At 60.9% G+C, this 21,170-nt stretch overlaps 2 protein-coding genes across 2 annotated transcripts; both read right to left on the bottom strand.

Annotated features, from left to right (window-relative positions):
* Positions 1–1,722: 1,722 nt before the first annotated feature.
* LMJF_34_2560 (conserved hypothetical protein) lies at positions 1,723–10,809 on the bottom strand (the record flags this gene model as incomplete). The annotated part of the gene is made up of 1 exon (XM_001686307.1): positions 1,723–10,809. One exon carries the CDS (start codon positions 10,807–10,809, stop codon positions 1,723–1,725), a length of 9,087 nt encoding a protein of 3,028 aa, XP_001686359.1.
* Positions 10,810–16,418: 5,609 nt separating this feature from the next.
* Positions 16,419–18,275, bottom strand: LMJF_34_2550 (hypothetical protein; the record flags this gene model as incomplete). The annotated part of the gene is made up of 1 exon (XM_001686306.1): positions 16,419–18,275. The coding sequence occupies one exon, from the start codon at positions 18,273–18,275 to the stop codon at positions 16,419–16,421; it is 1,857 nt and encodes a 618-aa protein (XP_001686358.1).
* Between the last annotated feature and the right edge of the window lie 2,895 nt (positions 18,276–21,170).

Here is a 21,170-nt window from a genome sequence, read left to right as displayed (position 1 = left end):
AGCAACGAAGGAACAGACGCGACAAGGTCCTTCCAGTCATCCCCGTCGAACTTTTTGGTGAGTCGAGACGACAAGGTCGAGACCAAGGGCGCCACCGTCGCTGCCGCAGGAGCCTTCGCGACAAACTGCTGCGGCGCATCGTCAAAAGCCCCCGAACGGCCACTGAGGACGCTCACCCGGGAGAGCTCAAGCGCGCTCATCGCCTTTTGGGAAGAAAAGGCGACGAAAGGCAGTTGTGGGGATGTGCGGAAGTGTGAGGGACGAACGTGGCTTCCCGCTGGCAGGTACACGCGTGGTGTTGCCTAAGATGCGCACTGGTTTGTGCAGCTGTTTTGTATAGAGGAGGCGAAATGGACGGGGTGTGAGGGCCGATGGAGGGTGCGCAGTAAAACCCCACACGTGAAAACGGCGAGAAGCACCGCAGGACGGGGTTGAGCGAAAGAGCGACAAGACAAAAGAAAACGGAGGCGACGAGGAAGGAAGTGGCGAGGTCCCAACACACACAAACACAGACAAGGGAAGAAAACATTGACGGAAAGAGACCCACCAAAATGTGCGCACCGGCTCGGGGGTGCAAAAAGCGGCTGAAGCATACATCGGTGAGCTGTTTCTCTCTCTCTCTCTCTCTATGCGTCGATCAAATACGTGCGCACGTGCCGCGACGAGTGCCGTGAAGCGTAGCGCCTCTAAAAGTCTTCCACCGAGCGCGCGCATTTTCACGTTTTTCCCGACTTCTTGGTTGAGTGTCTTCCGGGCAAAGTAGCAAGTAAACAGCAACGGAAGCCGGCAAGGGTGGGGGGGGGGGCGGACGATCATGTCAACGTGCACTACGCGCTGACGTCAGCCGTAGAGAACAGCAAAAAGCGTAATGCAGGGGTGGAAGTGGGGCCAACGCCTCATTTCTATTTCTTTCGCTTCGGATGCCCCTCCACCACCACAGCACACAACCATCCGCTTGTAAAAGGAGTGGTCTGCTAAGCTTGATCGACGGCCCACGCGCCTCCTCTTCGTTTTTTTTTATCCGTGGGCTCATGCAGTTGTTGGGAGAGGGCGAGGCAGAGTGGGAACAACTTTTTTTCGGGGGGGGGGGGGGCCAAGAAAAACGCGCCTCTGCCCTCGTGCGAAGTAATCACGGTGATGCAAGAAACGCGTCATTACACATCGTGTGTCGAGCGTAAGCGCCTCCTCCTGCTATCGCCACAAATGAGCGAAAGAAAACGTATACACTTGAAGATAGAAAAACAAAAGTGGCGCGCTTGAACGCCACCAACCGCAACGAAACCCGCACCAGCTTGGAGCGCTGTGTTTCCGTGACAGTGTCGGTGTGCGCATGAGCCACCGCGAGGAGAGACGACAGGAAGCCGCAGAACACGCGCAACAATCAACCTATAAAAAAAATTCTTATATTCTCATCTGCACACTGAGCAGTGTGCACCAAAGTATACGATGCAGTTGCTATGGGACAAAAATAAAAGGAAACCGCTTTTGTGCAGATATGCGCGCCTTGCTAAAGCCTCTGCCGCAGTAAGTCTAAAAAAAAAAAGGTCACCGCCACCAACGAGCGTTTGCGAGTCCACTATTCTATTCACGGCTACCTCCCGCCGGTCTGCTGACCACCAGCATGACCACTTCCACGCAGACACAACTAAGTCAAAGAATCTTGAATAGGGTGCCCTTAACTCATCCAACCGGTCCACTCAGGCAGAAAAAACACGGCAGAAGTCAACTTGCAAACCGTGTGCTTCTCTCCGCTGCTTGCAGATCAGCTCGGAACTTCTCCCGTAGCATTCGGTTAAGCTGCTGCATTGTTTTCAACTTTTCCCGGGCATCTTTCAGTTCTCGAGTCAACGCAGAGAATAATGCCTCACACGGGTGCTCTTCTTCGATGTCCTCTTCATCAGCTGCCGCCTCGGCCTCGCGGTAGCGCTCCATCATAGCGATCAACTCAGACTGGGCCGCAACAACCTCTCCCCTCAACAACTCCTTTTCCTCGAAACGACCTGCGTTCGCACGCGCCAACTCCGCATTCACCTCCGCACACCTTCGACGCGCTGCCTCCACAGCAGTGCTCGCTCCAACGATACGGCGCGTGCAGCTAACCAGCTTATTCGCACGCGTTTCGAACTCCTGCCGCAAAACTTCAACGCCGTACTCCATTCCAGCAACGAAATACTCCCGAGACTCACAAATGACGAGCGAGGTTAGAGGATTTTCTGAACACACTTCACCACCGCCGCATAACGGATCACCCGCAGCAGCCACCTCGCTCTCGAACGCCGCGCTCTTCGCCTCCAGCGCAGCAGCGGCCTCACGCTCGGCAGCACACGCCTTCGCCTCCAGCGCAGCAACCACGCGGGCATGCTCGGCGCCCGCCTCCGCCAGCCGCTCCTCAGCAGTGCGCATCGCGTCGCGCGCAGCAGCCAGCTCGCTCTCGGACGCCGCGCTCTTCGCCTCCAGCGCAGCAGCGGCCTCACGCTCGGCAGCACACGCCTTCGCCTCCAGCGCAGCAACCACGCGGGCATGCTCGGCGTCCGCCTCCGCCAGCCGCTCCTCAGCAGTGCGCATCGCGTCGCGCGCAGCAGCCAGCTCGCTCTCGGACGCCGCGCTCTTCGCCTCCAGCGCAGCAGCGGCCTCACGCTCGGCAGCACACGCCTTCGCCTCCAGCGCAGCAACCACGCGGGCATGCTCGGCGTCCGCCTCCGCCAGCCGCTCCTCAGCAGTGCGCATCGCGTCGCGCGCAGCAGCCAGCTCGCTCTCGGACGCCGCGCTCTTCGCCTCCAGCGCAGCAGCAGCCTCCGCCTGGGCAGCGGCCAGCGCGGCGCACCGCTGCTCCGCCGCCGCCAGCGCGTCGCGCGCCTCCACGAGCTCCGCGGAGTCCACAAGCTCAGCAGCCCGCGCCTCGTACTCGCTGCGCACCGCATCCACGATGCCGCGCGTGCAGCTCACAACGGCCTCCTCCTTCGCGCGCGCAGCAGCGGCCTCACGCTCGGCAGCACACGCCTTCGCCTCCAGCGCAGCAACCACGCGGGCATGCTCGGCGTCCGCCTCCGCCAGCCGCGCCTCAGCAGCGCGCATCGCGTCGCGCGCAGCAGCCAGCTCGCTCTCGGACGCCGCGCTCTTCGCCTCCAGCGCAGCAGCGGCCTCACGCTCGGCAGCACACGCCTTCGCCTCCAGCGCAGCAACCACGCGGGCATGCTCGGCGTCCGCCTCCGCCAGCCGCGCCTCAGCAGCGCGTATCGCGTCGCGCGCAGCAGCCAGCTCGCTCTCGGACGCCGCGCTCTTCGCCTCCAGCGCAGCAGCGGCCTCACGCTCGGCAGCACACGCCTTCGCCTCCAGCGCAGCAACCACGCGGGCATGCTCAGCGTCCGCCTCCGCCAGCCGCTCCTCAGCAGCGCGTATCGCGTCGCGCGCAGCAGCCAGCTCGCTCTCGGACGCCGCGCTCTTCGCCTCCAGCGCAGCAACCACGCGGGCATGCTCGGCGTCCGCCTCTGCCAGCCGCGCCTCAGCAGCGCGTATCGCGTCGCGCGCAGCAGCCAGCTCGCTCTCGGACGCCGCGCTCTTTGCCTCCAGCGCAGCAGCAGCCTCCGCATGGGCAGCGGCCAGCGCGGCGCACCGTTGTTCCGCCGCCGCCAGCGCGTCGCGCGCCTCCACGAGCTCCGCGGAGTCCACAAGCTCAGCAGCCCGCGCCTCGTACTCGCTGCGCACCGCATCCACGATGCCGCGCGTGCAGCTCACAACGGCCTCCTCCTTCGCGCGCGCAGCAGCGGCCTCACGCTCGGCAGCACACGCCTTCGCCTCCAGCGCAGCAACCACGCGGGCATGCTCGGCGTCCGCCTCCGCCAGCCGCGCCTCAGCAGCGCGCATCGCGTCGCGCGCAGCAGCCAGCTCGCTCTCGGACGCCGCGCTCTTCGCCTCCAGCGCAGCAGCGGCCTCACGCTCGGCAGCACACGCCTTCGCCTCCAGCGCAGCAACCACGCGGGCATGCTCGGCGTCCGCCTCCGCCAGCCGCGCCTCAGCAGCGCGTATCGCGTCGCGCGCAGCAGCCAGCTCGCTCTCGGACGCCGCGCTCTTCGCCTCCAGCGCAGCAGCAGCCTCCGCCTGGGCAGCGGCCAGCGCGGCGCACCGCTGCTCCGCCGCCGCCAGCGCGTCGCGCGCCTCCACGAGCTCCGCGGAGTCCACAAGCTCAGCAGCCCGCGCCTCGTACTCGCTGCGCACCGCATCCACGATGCCGCGCGTGCAGCTCACAACGGCCTCCTCCTTCGCGCGCGCAGCAGCGGCCTCACGCTCGGCAGCACACGCCTTCGCCTCCAGCGCAGCAACCACGCGGGCATGCTCGGCGTCCGCCTCCGCCAGCCGCGCCTCAGCAGCGCGCATCGCGTCGCGCGCAGCAGCCAGCTCGCTCTCGGACGCCGCGCTCTTCGCCTCCAGCGCAGCAACCACGCGGGCATGCTCGGCGTCCGCCTCTGCCAGCCGCGCCTCAGCAGCGCGCATCGCGTCGCGCGCAGCAGCCAGCTCGCTCTCGGACGCCGCGCTCTTCGCCTCCAGCGCACCAGCGGCCTCACGCTCGGCAGCACACGCCTTCGCCTCCAGCGCAGCAACCACGCGGGCATGCTCGGCGTCCGCCTCCGCCAGCCGCGCCTCAGCAGCGCGTATCGCGTCGCGCGCAGCAGCCAGCTCGCTCTCGGACGCCGCGCTCTTTGCCTCCAGCGCAGCAGCAGCCTCCGCCTGGGCAGCGGCCAGCGCGGCGCACCGCTGCTCCGCCGCCGCCAGCGCGTCGCGCGCCTCCACGAGCTCCGCGGAGTCCACAAGCTCAGCAGCCCGCGCCTCGTACTCGCTGCGCACCGCATCCACGATGCCGCGCGTGCAGCTCACAACGGCCTCCTCCTTCGCGCGCGCAGCAGCGGCCTCACGCTCGGCAGCACACGCCTTCGCCTCCAGCGCAGCAACCACGCGGGCATGCTCGGCGTCCGCCTCCGCCAGCCGCGCCTCAGCAGTGCGCATCGCGTCGCGCGCAGCAGCCAGCTCGCTCTCGGACGCCGCGCTCTTCGCCTCCAGCGCAGCAGCAGCCTCCGCCTGGGCAGCGGCCAGCGCGGCGCACCGCTGCTCCGCCGCCGCCAGCGCGTCGCGCGCCTCCACGAGCTCCGCGGAGTCCACAAGCTCAGCAGCCCGCGCCTCGTACTCGCTGCGCACCGCATCCACGATGCCGCGCGTGCAGCTCACAACGGCCTCCTCCTTCGCGCGCGCAGCAGCGGCCTCACGCTCGGCAGCACACGCCTTCGCCTCCAGCGCAGCAACCACGCGGGCATGCTCGGCGTCCGCCTCCGCCAGCCGCGCCTCAGCAGCGCGCATCGCGTCGCGCGCAGCAGCCAGCTCGCTCTCGGACGCCGCGCTCTTCGCCTCCAGCGCAGCAGCGGCCTCACGCTCGGCAGCACACGCCTTCGCCTCCAGCGCAGCAACCACGCGGGCATGCTCGGCGTCCGCCTCCGCCAGCCGCGCCTCAGCAGCGCGTATCGCGTCGCGCGCAGCAGCCAGCTCGCTCTCGGACGCCGCGCTCTTTGCCTCCAGCGCAGCAGCAGCCTCCGCCTGGGCAGCGGCCAGCGCGGCGCACCGCTGCTCCGCCGCCGCCAGCGCGTCGCGCGCCTCCACGAGCTCCGCGGAGTCCACAAGCTCAGCAGCCCGCGCCTCGTACTCGCTGCGCACCGCATCCACGATGCCGCGCGTGCAGCTCACAACGGCCTCCTCCTTCGCGCGCGCAGCAGCGGCCTCACGCTCGGCAGCACACGCCTTCGCCTCCAGCGCAGCAACCACGCGGGCATGCTCAGCGTCCGCCTCCGCCAGCCGCTCCTCAGCAGCGCGTATCGCGTCGCGCGCAGCAGCCAGCTCGCTCTCGGACGCCGCGCTCTTTGCCTCCAGCGCAGCAGCAGCCTCCGCCTGGGCAGCGGCCAGCGCGGCGCACCGCTGCTCCGCCGCCGCCAGCGCGTCGCGCGCCTCCACGAGCTCCGCGGAGTCCACAAGCTCAGCAGCCCGCGCCTCGTACTCGCTGCGCACCGCATCCACGATGCCGCGCGTGCAGCTCACAACGGCCTCCTCCTTCGCGCGCGCAGCAGCGGCCTCACGCTCGGCAGCACACGCCTTCGCCTCCAGCGCAGCAACCACGCGGGCATGCTCAGCGTCCGCCTCCGCCAGCCGCTCCTCAGCAGCGCGTATCGCGTCGCGCGCAGCAGCCAGCTCGCTCTCGGACGCCGCGCTCTTCGCCTCCAGCGCAGCAACCACGCGGGCATGCTCGGCGTCCGCCTCCGCCAGCCGCTCCTCAGCAGCGCGCATCGCGTCGCGCGCAGCAGCCAGCTCGCTCTCGGACGCCGCGCTCTTCGCCTCCAGCGCAGCAGCAGCCTCCGCCTGGGCAGCGGCCAGCGCGGCGCACCGCTGCTCCGCCGCCGCCAGCGCGTCGCGCGCCTCCACGAGCTCCGCGGAGTCCACAAGCTCAGCAGCCCGCGCCTCGTACTCGCTGCGCACCGCATCCACGATGCCGCGCGTGCAGCTCACAACGGCCTCCTCCTTCGCGCGCGCAGCAGCGGCCTCACGCTCGGCAGCACACGCCTTCGCCTCCAGCGCAGCAACCACGCGGGCATGCTCGGCGTCCGCCTCCGCAAGCCGCGCCTCAGCAGCGCGCATCGCGTCGCGCGCAGCAGCCAGCTCGCTCTCGGACGCCGCGCTCTTCGCCTCCAGCGCAGCAGCGGCCTCACGCTCGGCAGCACACGCCTTCGCCTCCAGCGCAGCAACCACGCGGGCATGCTCAGCGTCCGCCTCCGCCAGCCGCTCCTCAGCAGCGCGTATCGCGTCGCGCGCAGCAGCCAGCTCGCTCTCGGACGCCGCGCTCTTCGCCTCCAGCGCAGCAACCACGCGGGCATGCTCGGCGTCCGCCTCTGCCAGCCGCGCCTCAGCAGCGCGCATCGCGTCGCGCGCAGCAGCCAGCTCGCTCTCGGACGCCGCGCTCTTCGCCTCCAGCGCAGCAGCGGCCTCACGCTCGGCAGCACACGCCTTCGCCTCCAGCGCAGCAACCACGCGGGCATGCTCAGCGTCCGCCTCCGCCAGCCGCTCCTCAGCAGCGCGTATCGCGTCGCGCGCAGCAGCCAGCTCGCTCTCGGACGCCGCGCTCTTCGCCTCCAGCGCAGCAACCACGCGGGCATGCTCGGCGTCCGCCTCCGCCAGCCGCTCCTCAGCAGTGCGCATCGCGTCGCGCGCAGCAGCCAGCTCGCTCTCGGACGCCGCGCTCTTCGCCTCCAGCGCAGCAGCAGCCTCCGCCTGGGCAGCGGCCAGCGCGGCGCACCGCTGCTCCGCCGCCGCCAGCGCGTCGCGCGCCTCCACGAGCTCCGCGGAGTCCACAAGCTCAGCAGCCCGCGCCTCGTACTCGCTGCGCACCGCATCCACGATGCCGCGCGTGCAGCTCACAACGGCCTCCTCCTTCGCGCGCGCAGCAGCGGCCTCACGCTCGGCAGCACACGCCTTCGCCTCCAGCGCAGCAACCACGCGGGCATGCTCGGCGTCCGCCTCCGCCAGCCGCGCCTCAGCAGCGCGCATCGCGTCGCGCGCAGCAGCCAGCTCGCTCTCGGACGCCGCGCTCTTCGCCTCCAGCGCAGCAGCGGCCTCACGCTCGGCAGCACACGCCTTCGCCTCCAGCGCAGCAACCACGCGGGCATGCTCGGCGTCCGCCTCCGCCAGCCGCTCCTCAGCAGCGCGCATCGCGTCGCGCGCAGCAGCCAGCTCGCTCTCGGACGCCGCGCTCTTCGCCTCCAGCGCAGCAGCAGCCTCCGCCTGGGCAGCGGCCAGCGCGGCGCACCGCTGCTCCGCCGCCGCCAGCGCGTCGCGCGCCTCCACGAGCTCCGCGGAGTCCACAAGCTCAGCAGCCCGCGCCTCGTACTCGCTGCGCACCGCATCCACGATGCCGCGCGTGCAGCTCACAACGGCCTCCTCCTTCGCGCGCGCAGCAGCGGCCTCACGCTCGGCAGCACACGCCTTCGCCTCCAGCGCAGCAACCACGCGGGCATGCTCGGCGTCCGCCTCCGCCAGCCGCGCCTCAGCAGCGCGCATCGCGTCGCGCGCAGCAGCCAGCTCGCTCTCGGACGCCGCGCTCTTCGCCTCCAGCGCAGCAGCGGCCTCACGCTCGGCAGCACACGCCTTCGCCTCCAGCGCAGCAACCACGCGGGCATGCTCGGCGTCCGCCTCCGCCAGCCGCGCCTCAGCAGCGCGTATCGCGTCGCGCGCAGCAGCCAGCTCGCTCTCGGACGCCGCGCTCTTCGCCTCCAGCGCAGCAGCGGCCTCACGCTCGGCAGCACACGCCTTCGCCTCCAGCGCAGCAACCACGCGGGCATGCTCAGCGTCCGCCTCCGCCAGCCGCTCCTCAGCAGCGCGTATCGCGTCGCGCGCAGCAGCCAGCTCGCTCTCGGACGCCGCGCTCTTCGCCTCCAGCGCAGCAACCACGCGGGCATGCTCGGCGTCCGCCTCCGCCAGCCGCTCCTCAGCAGTGCGCATCGCGTCGCGCGCAGCAGCCAGCTCGCTCTCGGACGCCGCGCTCTTCGCCTCCAGCGCAGCAGCAGCCTCCGCCTGGGCAGCGGCCAGCGCGGCGCACCGCTGCTCCGCCGCCGCCAGCGCGTCGCGCGCCTCCACGAGCTCCGCGGAGTCCACAAGCTCAGCAGCCCGCGCCTCGTACTCGCTGCGCACCGCATCCACGATGCCGCGCGTGCAGCTCACAACGGCCTCCTCCTTCGCGCGCGCAGCAGCGGCCTCACGCTCGGCAGCACACGCCTTCGCCTCCAGCGCAGCAACCACGCGGGCATGCTCGGCGTCCGCCTCCGCCAGCCGCGCCTCAGCAGCGCGCATCGCGTCGCGCGCAGCAGCCAGCTCGCTCTCGGACGCCGCGCTCTTCGCCTCCAGCGCAGCAACCACGCGGGCATGCTCGGCGTCCGCCTCTGCCAGCCGCGCCTCAGCAGCGCGCATCGCGTCGCGCGCAGCAGCCAGCTCGCTCTCGGACGCCGCGCTCTTCGCCTCCAGCGCAGCAGCAGCCTCCGCCTGGGCAGCGGCCAGCGCGGCGCACCGCTGCTCCGCCGCCGCCAGCGCGTCGCGCGCCTCCACGAGCTCCGCGGAGTCCACAAGCTCAGCAGCCCGCGCCTCGTACTCGCTGCGCACCGCATCCACGATGCCGCGCGTGCAGCTCACAACGGCCTCCTCCTTCGCGCGCGCAGCAGCGGCCTCACGCTCGGCAGCACACGCCTTCGCCTCCAGCGCAGCAACCACGCGGGCATGCTCGGCGTCCGCCTCCGCCAGCCGCGCCTCAGCAGCGCGCATCGCGTCGCGCGCAGCAGCCAGCTCGCTCTCGGACGCCGCGCTCTTCGCCTCCAGCGCAGCAGCGGCCTCACGCTCGGCAGCACACGCCTTCGCCTCCAGCGCAGCAACCACGCGGGCATGCTCGGCGTCCGCCTCCGCCAGCCGCGCCTCAGCAGCGCGCATCGCGTCGCGCGCAGCAGCCAGCTCGCTCTCGGACGCCGCGCTCTTCGCCTCCAGCGCAGCAACCACGCGGGCATGCTCGGCGTCCGCCTCCGCCAGCCGCGCCTCAGCAGTGCGCATCGCGTCGCGCGCAGCAGCCAGCTCGCTCTCGGACGCCGCGCTCTTCGCCTCCAGCGCAGCAGCGGCCTCACGCTCGGCAGCACACGCCTTCGCCTCCAGCGCAGCAACCACGCGGGCATGCTCGGCGTCCGCCTCCGCAAGCCGCGCCTCAGCAGCGCGCATCGCGTCGCGCGCAGCAGCCAGCTCGCTCTCGGACGCCGCGCTCTTCGCCTCCAGCGCAGCAGCAGCCTCCGCCTGGGCAGCGGCCAGCGCGGCGCACCGCTGCTCCGCCGCCGCCAGCGCGTCGCGCGCCTCCACGAGCTCCGCGGAGTCCACAAGCTCAGCAGCCCGCGCCTCGTACTCGCTGCGCACCGCATCCACGATGCCGCGCGTGGAGAGGGTAAGCGATGGGTGCTTGTTATTCTGCTCATGGTATGTAGATACGTGAGTGTTCAGGTTTTCCATGTCTTCTTGTGCTGGAGCGTAGGTGCTGTGGGCGCTGTCTGAGGTGTGTTGTGCAGCTGGTTGTTGGTTGTCAGCCTTTCGTAGCTGGTCGCTTAACGAGGTAATCTGAGCTTTATAGTAATCGATGAGGTGTGCGCGTTCCTCTTCGAGTACTGCGTATTGTTGTTCTGCTTGCTGTATGTCAAACCGGTGTCGCTCCTCACTTTCAGTGATGAGCTGTCGCAGTACGTTGCAGGACTCTTGCTTGTCGAGGAGAGCTGCAGAGATGCTCTCGAGCTCTTTATCCATGCACGCATGGTCCAGACGCATTGTAATTAGTTGGCTCTGCAAGTCCGCTACATTCTGCTCACTGCAACGACGCTCCTCCTCGAGCTGGGAGGCCAGGTGCTGAAGCTCCTGTTCCTTCTGGAACAGCATGGATTGCAGATCTTCCAATGTCGTTTCGAGCTCTGAAACGAGCTGCCGGCGATCCTCACTGATGCTGCGGTGATTGTTGGCGGTGGAAGCGAGGACTACTTCGGAAAGGTGAGAATTATCCTCCAGAGAGCGTGGAGGCCATTGTATGTTCTCCCCATCCGTTGGTGGATGCAGCATCGGCGTGGTGACGAAGCTCTGGTAGACTCTTGTAAGACGCTGTAGCTCACACATCTCCAGCCGACGACGGAAGGTGATTTCGCGCTGTGTGTCACCCCACGTAACAAGCTGGAAGCGAATTTGAAGCCCAGCTGTCTCTGTGGCTATCATTGTCAGTTTAGAAAGCTCGCCTGTCGTAACCCCACATGCCGATGTGATATCGATTGTTGCGAGCCGTTGCACAGCTTCTGTGTGCGCGGCGACTACAGCACACCACTCAGTCCCCTCGCACGTGACCTGAAAGGAGGCGGCAGTGGGGGCGAAGTCGTCCATGCTGTCATCGGATTGCCCCACTGCAGACAAGAGGTCGAGTCTGTCCAGCTCGCATAAGCTGCTTCTCTGCGGGCGGAGAACAGTGGAGAGCGCCATGTTAGTCAGAGAGCCGTCGTTTTTGTCAGTGAAACTGCGACGAGTGCCGCAAGCAGCAGAAGCAGCGTGTGCCTGCAGACCATCGCCAACGTGCGGTGTGGTCAACACGCCGACTTCATTTGTAGTCAAGCGGAGCTCCGTCACCTGCGGCGGACGTGGTGATCGCGCTGCTTTGCTGTGGCCCAGGATGGGCTCTGGAGACCTGGCTACATTTTCTTTGCCCCTTGGCAGCCGCGGTGTGCATTGCACGCTCGCCAGAGGGGTCGTTGCCATCGATACCGTCATGGCGTCCGCGCGCACGAATTCCTTAGCAACAGTGGTCGTGAAAATGCATCTCGCTGGCTCTAGTGTTGCCGCTTCCTCCACTGCAAGTCCTGGGCTGCAGTAGCCGCTGGGCAGGGATGTCTTCTTGTAGCGAGTGTTGGCGGCAGACGGCTCGCGAACCCGCAGCGAGGGTTCTATCGACGGCCGTGTAGGAGAGATGGACGCCATTTTAGCCGTTCGCGACTCTTCCCAGCGCCAGCTGGGTGAAGCTGAGTGTATATATGTGATTAGGGGAAGGCGTCGGGGCAGATGAGACTGTTGTTTGGGGGGTTTCAGCCGGCGGGCTCCTTGTGAGCGAGTGTCTAGTTGCGCAAATCACGGCCCTTCTCAGCAGTCGTGCTCACAAAGGAGTGTGGGGAAGATGTCTGGATAGAGAGAGGGGAACGACAAAAGGAAAAAGGCCTTTGACCGTACGACCTGTCGGGCTCGGTATTCTCGATGCTTCTTTCTGCTGAGCGACTTTGGAACGGCAAACACTAGACGCACGGCTGCGAAGAGCACGAAAAGGAAGACAGTAAAGAAGAGGGAGCAGCACGGTGCGTTTTTACTATGTACTTCGGTAGAAAGGGAGGGAAGGGGAAGACCAATGACAATACGCACGTGTAAATGTGTACAAATCAGGAGTGAGGCAAGTCTCCGACACACGAGAGAGCGAGCGACATACACACACAAAAAAGAGACAAATACTGAAGAAGAACAAGGAAAAAAGGGAAACGAAGCGAGTGTGCGTGCGTGTGTGTGTGTGTGTGCGTGTTTACACTGGGATTCTCTTGATTTTCTTTGCCCTCCTTGGCCAGCTCACTTTGAAAGAAATCAAAACAGAAAAAAAATTGGACACAGACAGACAGAAAACATACACGCACACACCCACACCATGAATATATATATATATGTATATACACAGCTAACTTACTGGTGAGAGATACAGAGAAGGAGGGGAGGCAGACAGAGTACAAGGGTGGGAGAGGACACAAAAAAAGGCGAATGTTGAAGAAACCGAAGAAGCGAAAAAAAAGCTCAAAACAGGGGTGTACACGCACACGCACGTGCAAAAGAGAGAGAGAGAGAGAGACGGAGCAGAGACGGAGCAGAGACACAACGCTCAACAGCACACGGCAAGGAAAGGCGAATTGGTAAAAAGGGCAACCACGAATTGCTCACAGTCGTCTTTTCGCGTCTCTTCGGTTTACTGTTGGTCTTCTCTCTCTCTCTTTCCGAGGGCAGAGAGGGAAGCGAGCGGTCTTTGGTGTCGGGAGAGAGTGGTGCGGATGACACGAAAAGCTGCGAAGAAGAAAACAGACACCACACACACACACACACACACACACAGACAGACACAGACAGACACAGCGAGGCGGAAAACGTGTCTCGGTATCTCGCGCCGGTGTTTGAAAAAGGACGAGGGGCGTCCAAAAAAAAAAGGCGATAGCCAAAAGACGGGGATCTAGAGTGAAACAGACAAACGTTTGGGCACGAGCACGATGCGTTAGTACACACAGAGAAAGGAAATCTAAGGTGGTGTGATCGCTCTGGAGAGAACGAGTGGGAAAGGAGGAGGTGCGTACACAAGTCGATCGATCAATTTCGAAAAATAAAACCAAAAGAAGAGCGGGGTGGCTAGGCTCAAGGCACACACGCTGACGCTAATAGGTCGGGAGAGAGGAAACCAAAAACAAATTTCAAAAAAAAAGGAAGAGTCTCGAAAGTAGCCGGAGACGGAGCAAAGGAAACGTAAGGGGGCTCTCCGACTGCTCAATTTCGTACCCTTGAACAAAAAAAGGCAAGGCGTAAGCCAGAAAAACAAAAAAGAAAACTCCGAATTCTCGTTATGAGAAAGCACCGAGTAGCCTCAAGAAAAAATAGAAAGTCGGGAGACGAAGGTGGAGATACAAACCTGTGTCCTCAATCCGTGTGGTGGACGCGCGTGATGAAGCGTCAAACCAGACGCAGACGGAAAAGAGGGTAAACGTATGAACGGCAATACAGGGAGGAGACTTGACAAAGCCAAAATGAGCGGAAGCGATGGAGTCCTTTCGGAGTACACTTTGGATCTAATGAGGTTGCGCTAGAACGGAAACGCCGATGCGCCAGGCGAAACAAACAAAAAGAGGACCGGAGAAGCGAGTTCTCTGCGCTAGGAGCGAAGAAAAAAAAGGAGGAGGGCAGAGAGCTGATGTAAAGAATGGCCCCTGTCTCTTGCCTCTTTGTTTTTCCGTTTGGTTTCGCTTTATTTTTTTTTTCGTGTGTGTGTGTGTGTGTGTGTGTGTGTGTGGATATGGTGTAAAGAAGAGGCGGGGGTGCTTAGTTGCCAGATTTGCACATCAGAAAAAGAGAGAGGGGTCAACGATGCGAAATGAGAATCTCGATGTTGCCTTCCTCGTCAAGACACACACAAAAAAAAGAGCAAACGCACTGGTTGGAACCTCACTTTCAAATTTTCGAAGGAGGCGCATTCCATGATGCAGAGAGCCGGCAGAGCGCACGCAAGGAACGAATGGAGGGCAAAAGAAGACAGTCGTTATCACCGTAGACGAGTGGGTGGAAGAGAATGAGCAGAGGAAAGGAGAGGGAAGCGGGGAGAGCGAAGAAAACCGGGCGCAAAGAGCAGATGGATAACAAACGAGGCCATGCACGGGGCGAGAGAAGAGAGGAGAGCATGCGGCTACAGTGTCGCATAGAGTAGCGCGCCACATTAGCGGAACGTTTACTCAAGACTCCATGAGTTCAACTCTTACTCTTTCGTTTCCTCTTCGCACTACCTCGGGAAAGAGTACCGAGGCGACAAGAGCGAAGGCTAATATGTGGCTCAGAGTCGTGTTGCTGGCACGCCACGCAACTTTGAATCAAAGCCCTAATTCACTCTGTTCGTTCCTCTCGCATAGAGTTCCGTTCTTCACTGGTTATTTGTTATGTCGCTGTTGTTGTGCGGGTGGGCTGAAGTGGAGGGGGGGGGGCAGTGCGCATCCGCACGCACACAAACACAGGCAAGCCGTGCTGTATCATATCTAAGAACTTTCGTGGGGGAAGGCAACCGCTTTTCATTCCATTTTTTCGTACTGGAAGGCAAGACTCTTGGAGCCTGTGCATCCCCCATCTTTCCTGCCGCCGACGTCGCGCTACCTAATCTCACGCCAGCGTGGAAGGTTGGGGGGATTCTGCTGATGCTTGGGAGTGCGTTTTGCATGTGGGCGTGGGCAACGACCGCCACGCCATTCAGAAGTCGAAACTCATCCTCTGCAACGCAAAGACCGTCATGTCACATTACCATGCAGTGCACAAGAGAGACTCCGATGTGTAGTAATCGCATCGGGATGACATGCGTAAAAAAGACTGCCGCTGTGTGGTTGTTTGTGTCTTCCAATTCTTTCAGCTGAGCCTGTCCGCTTTCCTGTGAGTCTTACACTGCCACAACAAGCGGAAAGACAAGCCAGAAAAGAAGACTTCAGAAGTGAAAGGACCACCAATAGCATCGACAAACACGGCGTGCGATGAAACGGCCTTCCACGTATCCCTCTCTCTCTCTCTCTACATCCCCCGCCCCTTTGCATATCAGCCGTATGGTTTGCACTACTGGGAGATCAGGCTTGCAATTTTGAGGAAGAGAAGAGCGAAACAAAAAAAAAGGTGCCACAGTGGGAGATTACGACAACGAAAAGCGTACAGAGTGGGTAATTACTTTCCAGAGGAAGACGCACACGAGAGCGCACGCTAGAGAGCAAGAGCACCAAGTGGAGAAATCGAGCTGTATGAGGAGGCAAACCGAAAAAAAAAAGCGTAGAAGCAGAAACACATAGGATGATTCAGGCAAGAAAAGCAGCAGCAGCAGCAGCAGCAGCAGCAGGAAGGCGGCGGTGGTAGTGGGTGGGTGGGTAGTGGCCAAACGTAACGGTAAGAAGATGTAAGCACGCGAGCGTCAACGGGAAAAAAAAAAAGAAGATACGTGATATAAATGAAAAGAGAGAGGGAGCTGGGAAGGAAGAAGGCAAGCAAAACAAGTGCACGGAGAAGAGGAGAAACAGAGATAAGTGAACACACAAAACAACAAAGGCAAAGAAAATGAATCACCGCAGCGATACAAACAAAAAAGCGCATTCCACCACCTTTTTTTTTCTTCGTGTTCTCGGCCTATGTGTATGTATGTGCGTGTATGTGTGTGTGTGTATGTGTGTATGTATGTGCGTGTGTGTGTGTGTGTGTGTGTGTGAGAACGTACGCGTGTATCTTTGGCCATCTCCTCCCTGCCTTTACGAAGTCTTTCGTTTTCTTTCCGCGCACTCAAACAGAGAGACGCTGGCCCCCAGAGCATTCTAGGCCCTACTGAAAGCCGGAGGAGAAAAACAACACGAAAAAGAGCAAACAACAGGAACTAAAAGAGTGGAGAAGCTAAGTAAACGCGAAAAAAAAAACATTTTCGTTGAAGCGAGGAAAAGGCAGCAAGCGATGAAAGGGCCTTTGGCAGGAGCCTTTCTCTATGTGATTAGGGGGGAAATTTCGAGGTGAGAGGGGTCACGAGAATGGCGGCGCGATGGTTGTGCGGCACTGACTATGCTACCCCACCAACCCCTCTCTCGCCCCTGTAAATCATTCCCTTCCGGGACGCCCCCAGAGTAAGTTTACATAGTGACAACTGATGCAGACATATCACGCGAAAAACAATCCTTGAAAACCACTGACCCCTTGAGTTGTGTAAATGCCCTTCGCTACTTTTTCTCTTTCCGTCCTGTTCTCATGTGCTTTCCCCTACCCCACCCCTCCATCGTACATGCACATGCGCCAAATGGGGTGGGAAAGAGTGGAAAAAGAGCGGCGCCCACACGCACAACCGCGCGCGCCGTCCATCCTTTGCTTCTATCGCCTCCCTCACACTTCTTCTTTTCTCCACAGATCTACTCCTGCACACATCGGAGCACGCACACACAGCATATTCATGGCAGGGCGAGATGGGGAGCAAACGCCGCGTGCGACTTTTGAGGCGCTCCGGCGCGCCACGTGAAGGTTGTGTTTTAGGCACTCATCAGTGCGCCTGCTCACACGACTGGGGCCGCAGCAGCCCCTCGTACAAAATCCAGCGTATCATCCAGCAAGTACTCCACGTGCTTCGCAAAAGTTCCCGCATCGCATGCGCTGGAAGTCGTAAGTTGAAGCCGGACCTCATCACTACAGTTCTGGGGTCCGTTGCACCGGCCACCGCTGGACGCCCCAAGCTGATTCCGCTGCAGTAGTGAAATCACACGGTTTGCCAAGAGCTGCTTCTGTGCCGCCCGTGACAAGTCCTCGCGCAGCCGCGCAATCTCGTCGTCACGCTCTTCCAAAGTCTGCAGAAGCTGTTTACTCTGCTCTACGGTGTTCGAGTACTTCTCCTCCAGCTGTTCGTACTCCTCCAAGCATGCCAGCAGGGTCTCCTGCACATTTTTAAAGTGGTTCTTGACATCTGCGAGTACGTGCGGGGCATCAGCAGACGCTGAAGGAGCGCTGGGCTCACGTGACGGAAAAGACTCACCGGTTTCCCTGTCCGCCTGGGTGGTCGAAGAAAAAGAAGCAGCGACGGCACCTGTTGCTGTAGTGGTGGTCGTCATGGCGCGTGTCACTGCGGCCTTGCCACTCGACAACGGTGAGCCGCTGTTCTTGCGAGATGCACCTTTTACCTCCCTTACAACGTGGGTTTTCTCCGTCTGCTCCCTCAATGAATCGGTCAAGGATGACATCGCGGCACAGCGACTCTCGGCACCGTCCATATTTCCGCCGTCGTCTGTGGAGGCATGCGGCCGTCGAACGTGACGCCCGCTCACCCACGTTCCTGTCCGCGCCGACTCAGCCTTCGGCGAAGGGTGCGTCGAGGCACCGATGGGGGTGCGATCCGTGTGTCTGGCTTCCGCGACAGAGTGTTCCACCCGAGGGGAGGAGAGCGTCGTCATTCTAGCTTTCTTCTCGTTGCGACAGCCGTGGGCATTTTGTGGGCCAACAAGCGACTTCACCAGCGCCTCTTCCAGCGATTCGAGATGGACGCGCTCCTTGAGAAGGTACTGCCGGGTCGTAACCTTCTCAGATGTCATGAGGTGGAGGACGTACTCTATGGGGACACTGTGTATCGTCTGGGTGCGACTGTAGCAATGTCCTTTTTTGATGAGATCTGCCTGCTTCGCCAGCGAGCTGCGCCGCTCGCGCGCCGATTCCAGGCTGCTCTGACAGCTGATCAGCTGTTGCTGCAGCTCCACGCTCCCGCCCTCCATGTAGCAGGCACGTTGGTAATCCATGAAAGCCGTGATCCACTTGTGCAGGATGCCAAGCGACAGCGACTCTTGCGACACGGACGAGTAAGACAAGGTCGAGTCGGACAAGTACGTCTCTTCGATGGAGTCATACAGAGACCTCTCCATCCGCTGCTCGCCAACCTGACGCAGCTGCAGCACCATTTCCTTGCCGCTGCGGAGCAGCCTTTGCGCATCAGCCCACGTCGAAGACACAAGACTCTTCCCTGCAGCGATGGAAGACACGGTGCATCCGACAGCGCTAATCATGGCAGAAGGGCGGGGTTGCTGCGACAGCAGTGCCCACTCTTTCTCCTCGACCCCCTCCAATCGGCGAATAGCCCACTGTAGCATTCTCTTTTGCAAGCGGCACTTCTTCTGCCTCGCCGCGTCATTCTCCTCTAACCGACTCGACCGCAGTGACTGAAAGCGGTTCTCGAGCTCGCTCACGACGGCATCCACGTCGGATAGCTTGCACAGCACTGACCTCAGTGGTCGCTCGTAGTTGTTCTCCTCCTGCAACAACATCACGCGCAGCGTATTCCCTTCTCTTCGAAGGCACAGGCCGTAGGCCTCCTCCCCCGCCCCATTTTGTGGAAGGCGATATGCTATCACCCTATCTGTGATTGAGTTCATGCCTGCGCCGCGTTCCTTCTCTCCCTTCCCCTCTTTTCTCAGCTTTCAGGCGTTCTAGGCGCGGCAATCCGCGCGAGAACATACGCGCGCGCACGCAGCCAGTGCAAGAGGAAGAAGAGGAAGTGACACGAGCCTGTGACGCGGCCCTATGTGCGAGCGATCCGACAAGGATCCCGTGCGGTAACAAAACGCTCAGGTTTGCAAGAGACCATCTAGCCAAGTCACGCGGGCAACAGGCATGCAATCGCGTGTCTCTCGCTGTGCCTGCGCTTCGGTGGGAAAGCAAGAATCTTGCGCTGTGGCTGTGCGGCTGTTCGCGTGTGCTTCGTGCGTCTGATTTTATCTCCAGAACAATGAGGAATGGGGATAGTAAGAGCGCTGAGCAGGCCAACGGAAAAAAGTGGTGACCTCCTCTTATGAGAATGCCCTGTTGATGTCTTTGGCTCTCGTGTCCTTTCTGAACTGCTTGGCTGTAGTGTGGTTGTCGTTCTGCAAGAAAGCAAGGGACGCATAGATGTTGGCGGTTGCATAAGTGATGCTGGCGTATTCTCAGACGCAAACCCACATATACACACACAGAGTGCGATGACAGCGCGGAATGTAGCGCGATGCAGAGAAAAATGGGGACGGCCGAAAAGGGGAGAATGCGAAGCGCATCACGGAAGGAGTAATCAAGGGAGAGGAGCGGAATGGCTTCTTTTCCAGAGAAACCCGATCACGGCAGGAATTGTATATATGCACTGTACATCAACGATACTGAGAAGTGGGCTGCAGCAGCTTCGCACCTAAGAGGGCAGTGGAGAGCTCCTCAGTTGGTAGGTTTTGTGAAGGGCAATTCACGGCAGCTGGCTAATACGCTTGCTCTCTCTGTGTCGTCCTCACACGGCACACTGACGATGACGCAGTAAAAAAATGAGACAGAAATCTCGACTGCGAAGCTGGCACTACGAGGTGATACCCTTCGGCACACGGCAGGCGCCAAGGGACATCCACATCAGCGAACGCTTGTTATGGTAGGTGCGCATGTTTGGAACCTCATCGCTGCGCCTGAAGCTATGCTGGCCACCACCTCCCTCTCTCTCCCTTCCCGTCTGATGGAGCCCCCTGACTGCCACTTTCACACCTGCATCAAGGTCGCTGCGGATGCGGTTGTTGCTTTTTCTTCCTTTATTCGTGTGTTTGTGTTTTGTAAAAAAAAAAAGCACACACAGATACACATACTCATGCATACATGTATATCGCTGCGCTGCCCTCTAACTCGAAGACGCCAAGCGCAAAACAAAAAGAATGGTGGAAGGAAGGGGGGAAAAAGAGGTGGACCTCAAGAAGAGAACGAAACTGAAGCGTCCCAGCTCGAGCACGGAAATCCGAAACAAAAAAAGGAGGATGCATGCTGATGAACAACGGCGCGCCAAGCAGGAAGCCAAACACAAGGCGGTGCCTCCCTCCCGTGCTCTTATATCCTGGTGCTCTGGTCCAGAAGGATGGAGAGAAGAGGCAATATCACGGAAAAGGACGCCTGTCTTCGTTTCGCTTTCCGTTACGGCTGTTGTGGCAGATAGCGATCTTTGCAACTGGAATGAGCAGAAGCGTTTTTCTGTTGTTACTGCGTGCGGAGGAGGGGAGGGGCGCTACCCTTCTACCTTTCATCACACTCTCTCCGCTCTGCCACCTCTTCCATGGTACTCTCAACCGAAGGATGAGGGTGCATCTACCTTCCGAGAGGTGGGGGTGGGTGGGAGTGGGCGAGAGCGAAGAACGCAGAGATGAAGAGAAAAAAAGAAATGCATTGTTGCCTCGTTCGTGCGCCTTTTCCATCTTTTTTTTTTCGTTGTTGTTGCGGTTCGGTTTCGTAGCTTTCGTCAAAGTAGAAGCGAACCGAAGGCTCGACATGAGTCACGAAACGTCAAGGGACCTTACAGCGGGAGCCTAGCTGAAACGTGACAGTTTTGTTCCCTCTCCGTGGTGCGTGTCGAGAGTCGCACGTGGATGTTGGAAAGGTGTGCAGGAAAGCGCCTTGTGCAAAACGCCAAAACAGCAATGAGAAAAAAAAAACGGATGAAAGGGAGAGACACACAGGAAAACCAGTTGATGGCACGCGCTTCAAGAAAACGAGTATGATCCAATATGTTCTCTTCGTAGACGCGTCGTCGCCTCTACTAGACTTCATAATACGTCAGGTTGTGCACCTGAGCGCCTACAATGCTCAAGATAACACACTCGCGCCGCTGATCAACAGAAAAGAGGACCTTTTAGCAGTACCCACCCAACCTCCCTCCCGCCCAAGAAAAGAAAGCGAGGGCGAAATGGTGCACGTACTCTTAGCATGCTGCTCTCGAAAATAGTGTTGGCAAAGGTCAACGGAAAAAAAGAACAATGGTGAAACACAGAACCAAAGAAAAAACGTAGAGGGCTTCACGAGAGTGGCCATCACGGAGAAGAGAGGAAGCGAGGCCGAACGAAAGCATGAGAGAGAGGACTTGACGTACTACACAGCGCAGATCACAAGCGAGCACAAGTACACCAAGAAAAAAAGCCAGCATAAGGAAAGCGAAGAAAAATGTGCGGAAGATAGCGGTATCGTGACGGCAGAGTGCCAAAAAAGAAAAATTTTACACCTCGCTGTTGCAGTCTCGAAACGAACAGGGAACGACACAAGACAAGACTCGCCCTTGCGATTTAAGTACCGCACCCAACCGGTAAAAAAAAAAGCAAGCAATGAAAGGAAGCCAGATGTAAACGAAACACAAAGCATCAGGGGAAGAAGGGCAGTGAGAGCAGTGTGTGATAAAAAAAAACGAAAAAGAAGCGGTGTTTTCTCGCTTTCAGTCTCATTGTGCTTGCAAAACGCTACTGCTGATGTGTGATGGCTTGCTTGCCTTTTTGTCTCAAGCA

Source organism: Leishmania major, chromosome 34, assembly GCF_000002725.2.
Source record: "Leishmania major strain Friedlin complete genome, chromosome 34".
Lineage (NCBI taxonomy): Eukaryota > Euglenozoa > Kinetoplastea > Trypanosomatida > Trypanosomatidae > Leishmania > Leishmania major.
The sequence above is the reverse complement of the archived record's forward strand: the minus strand, read 5'-3'. Positions and strand labels throughout refer to the sequence as shown.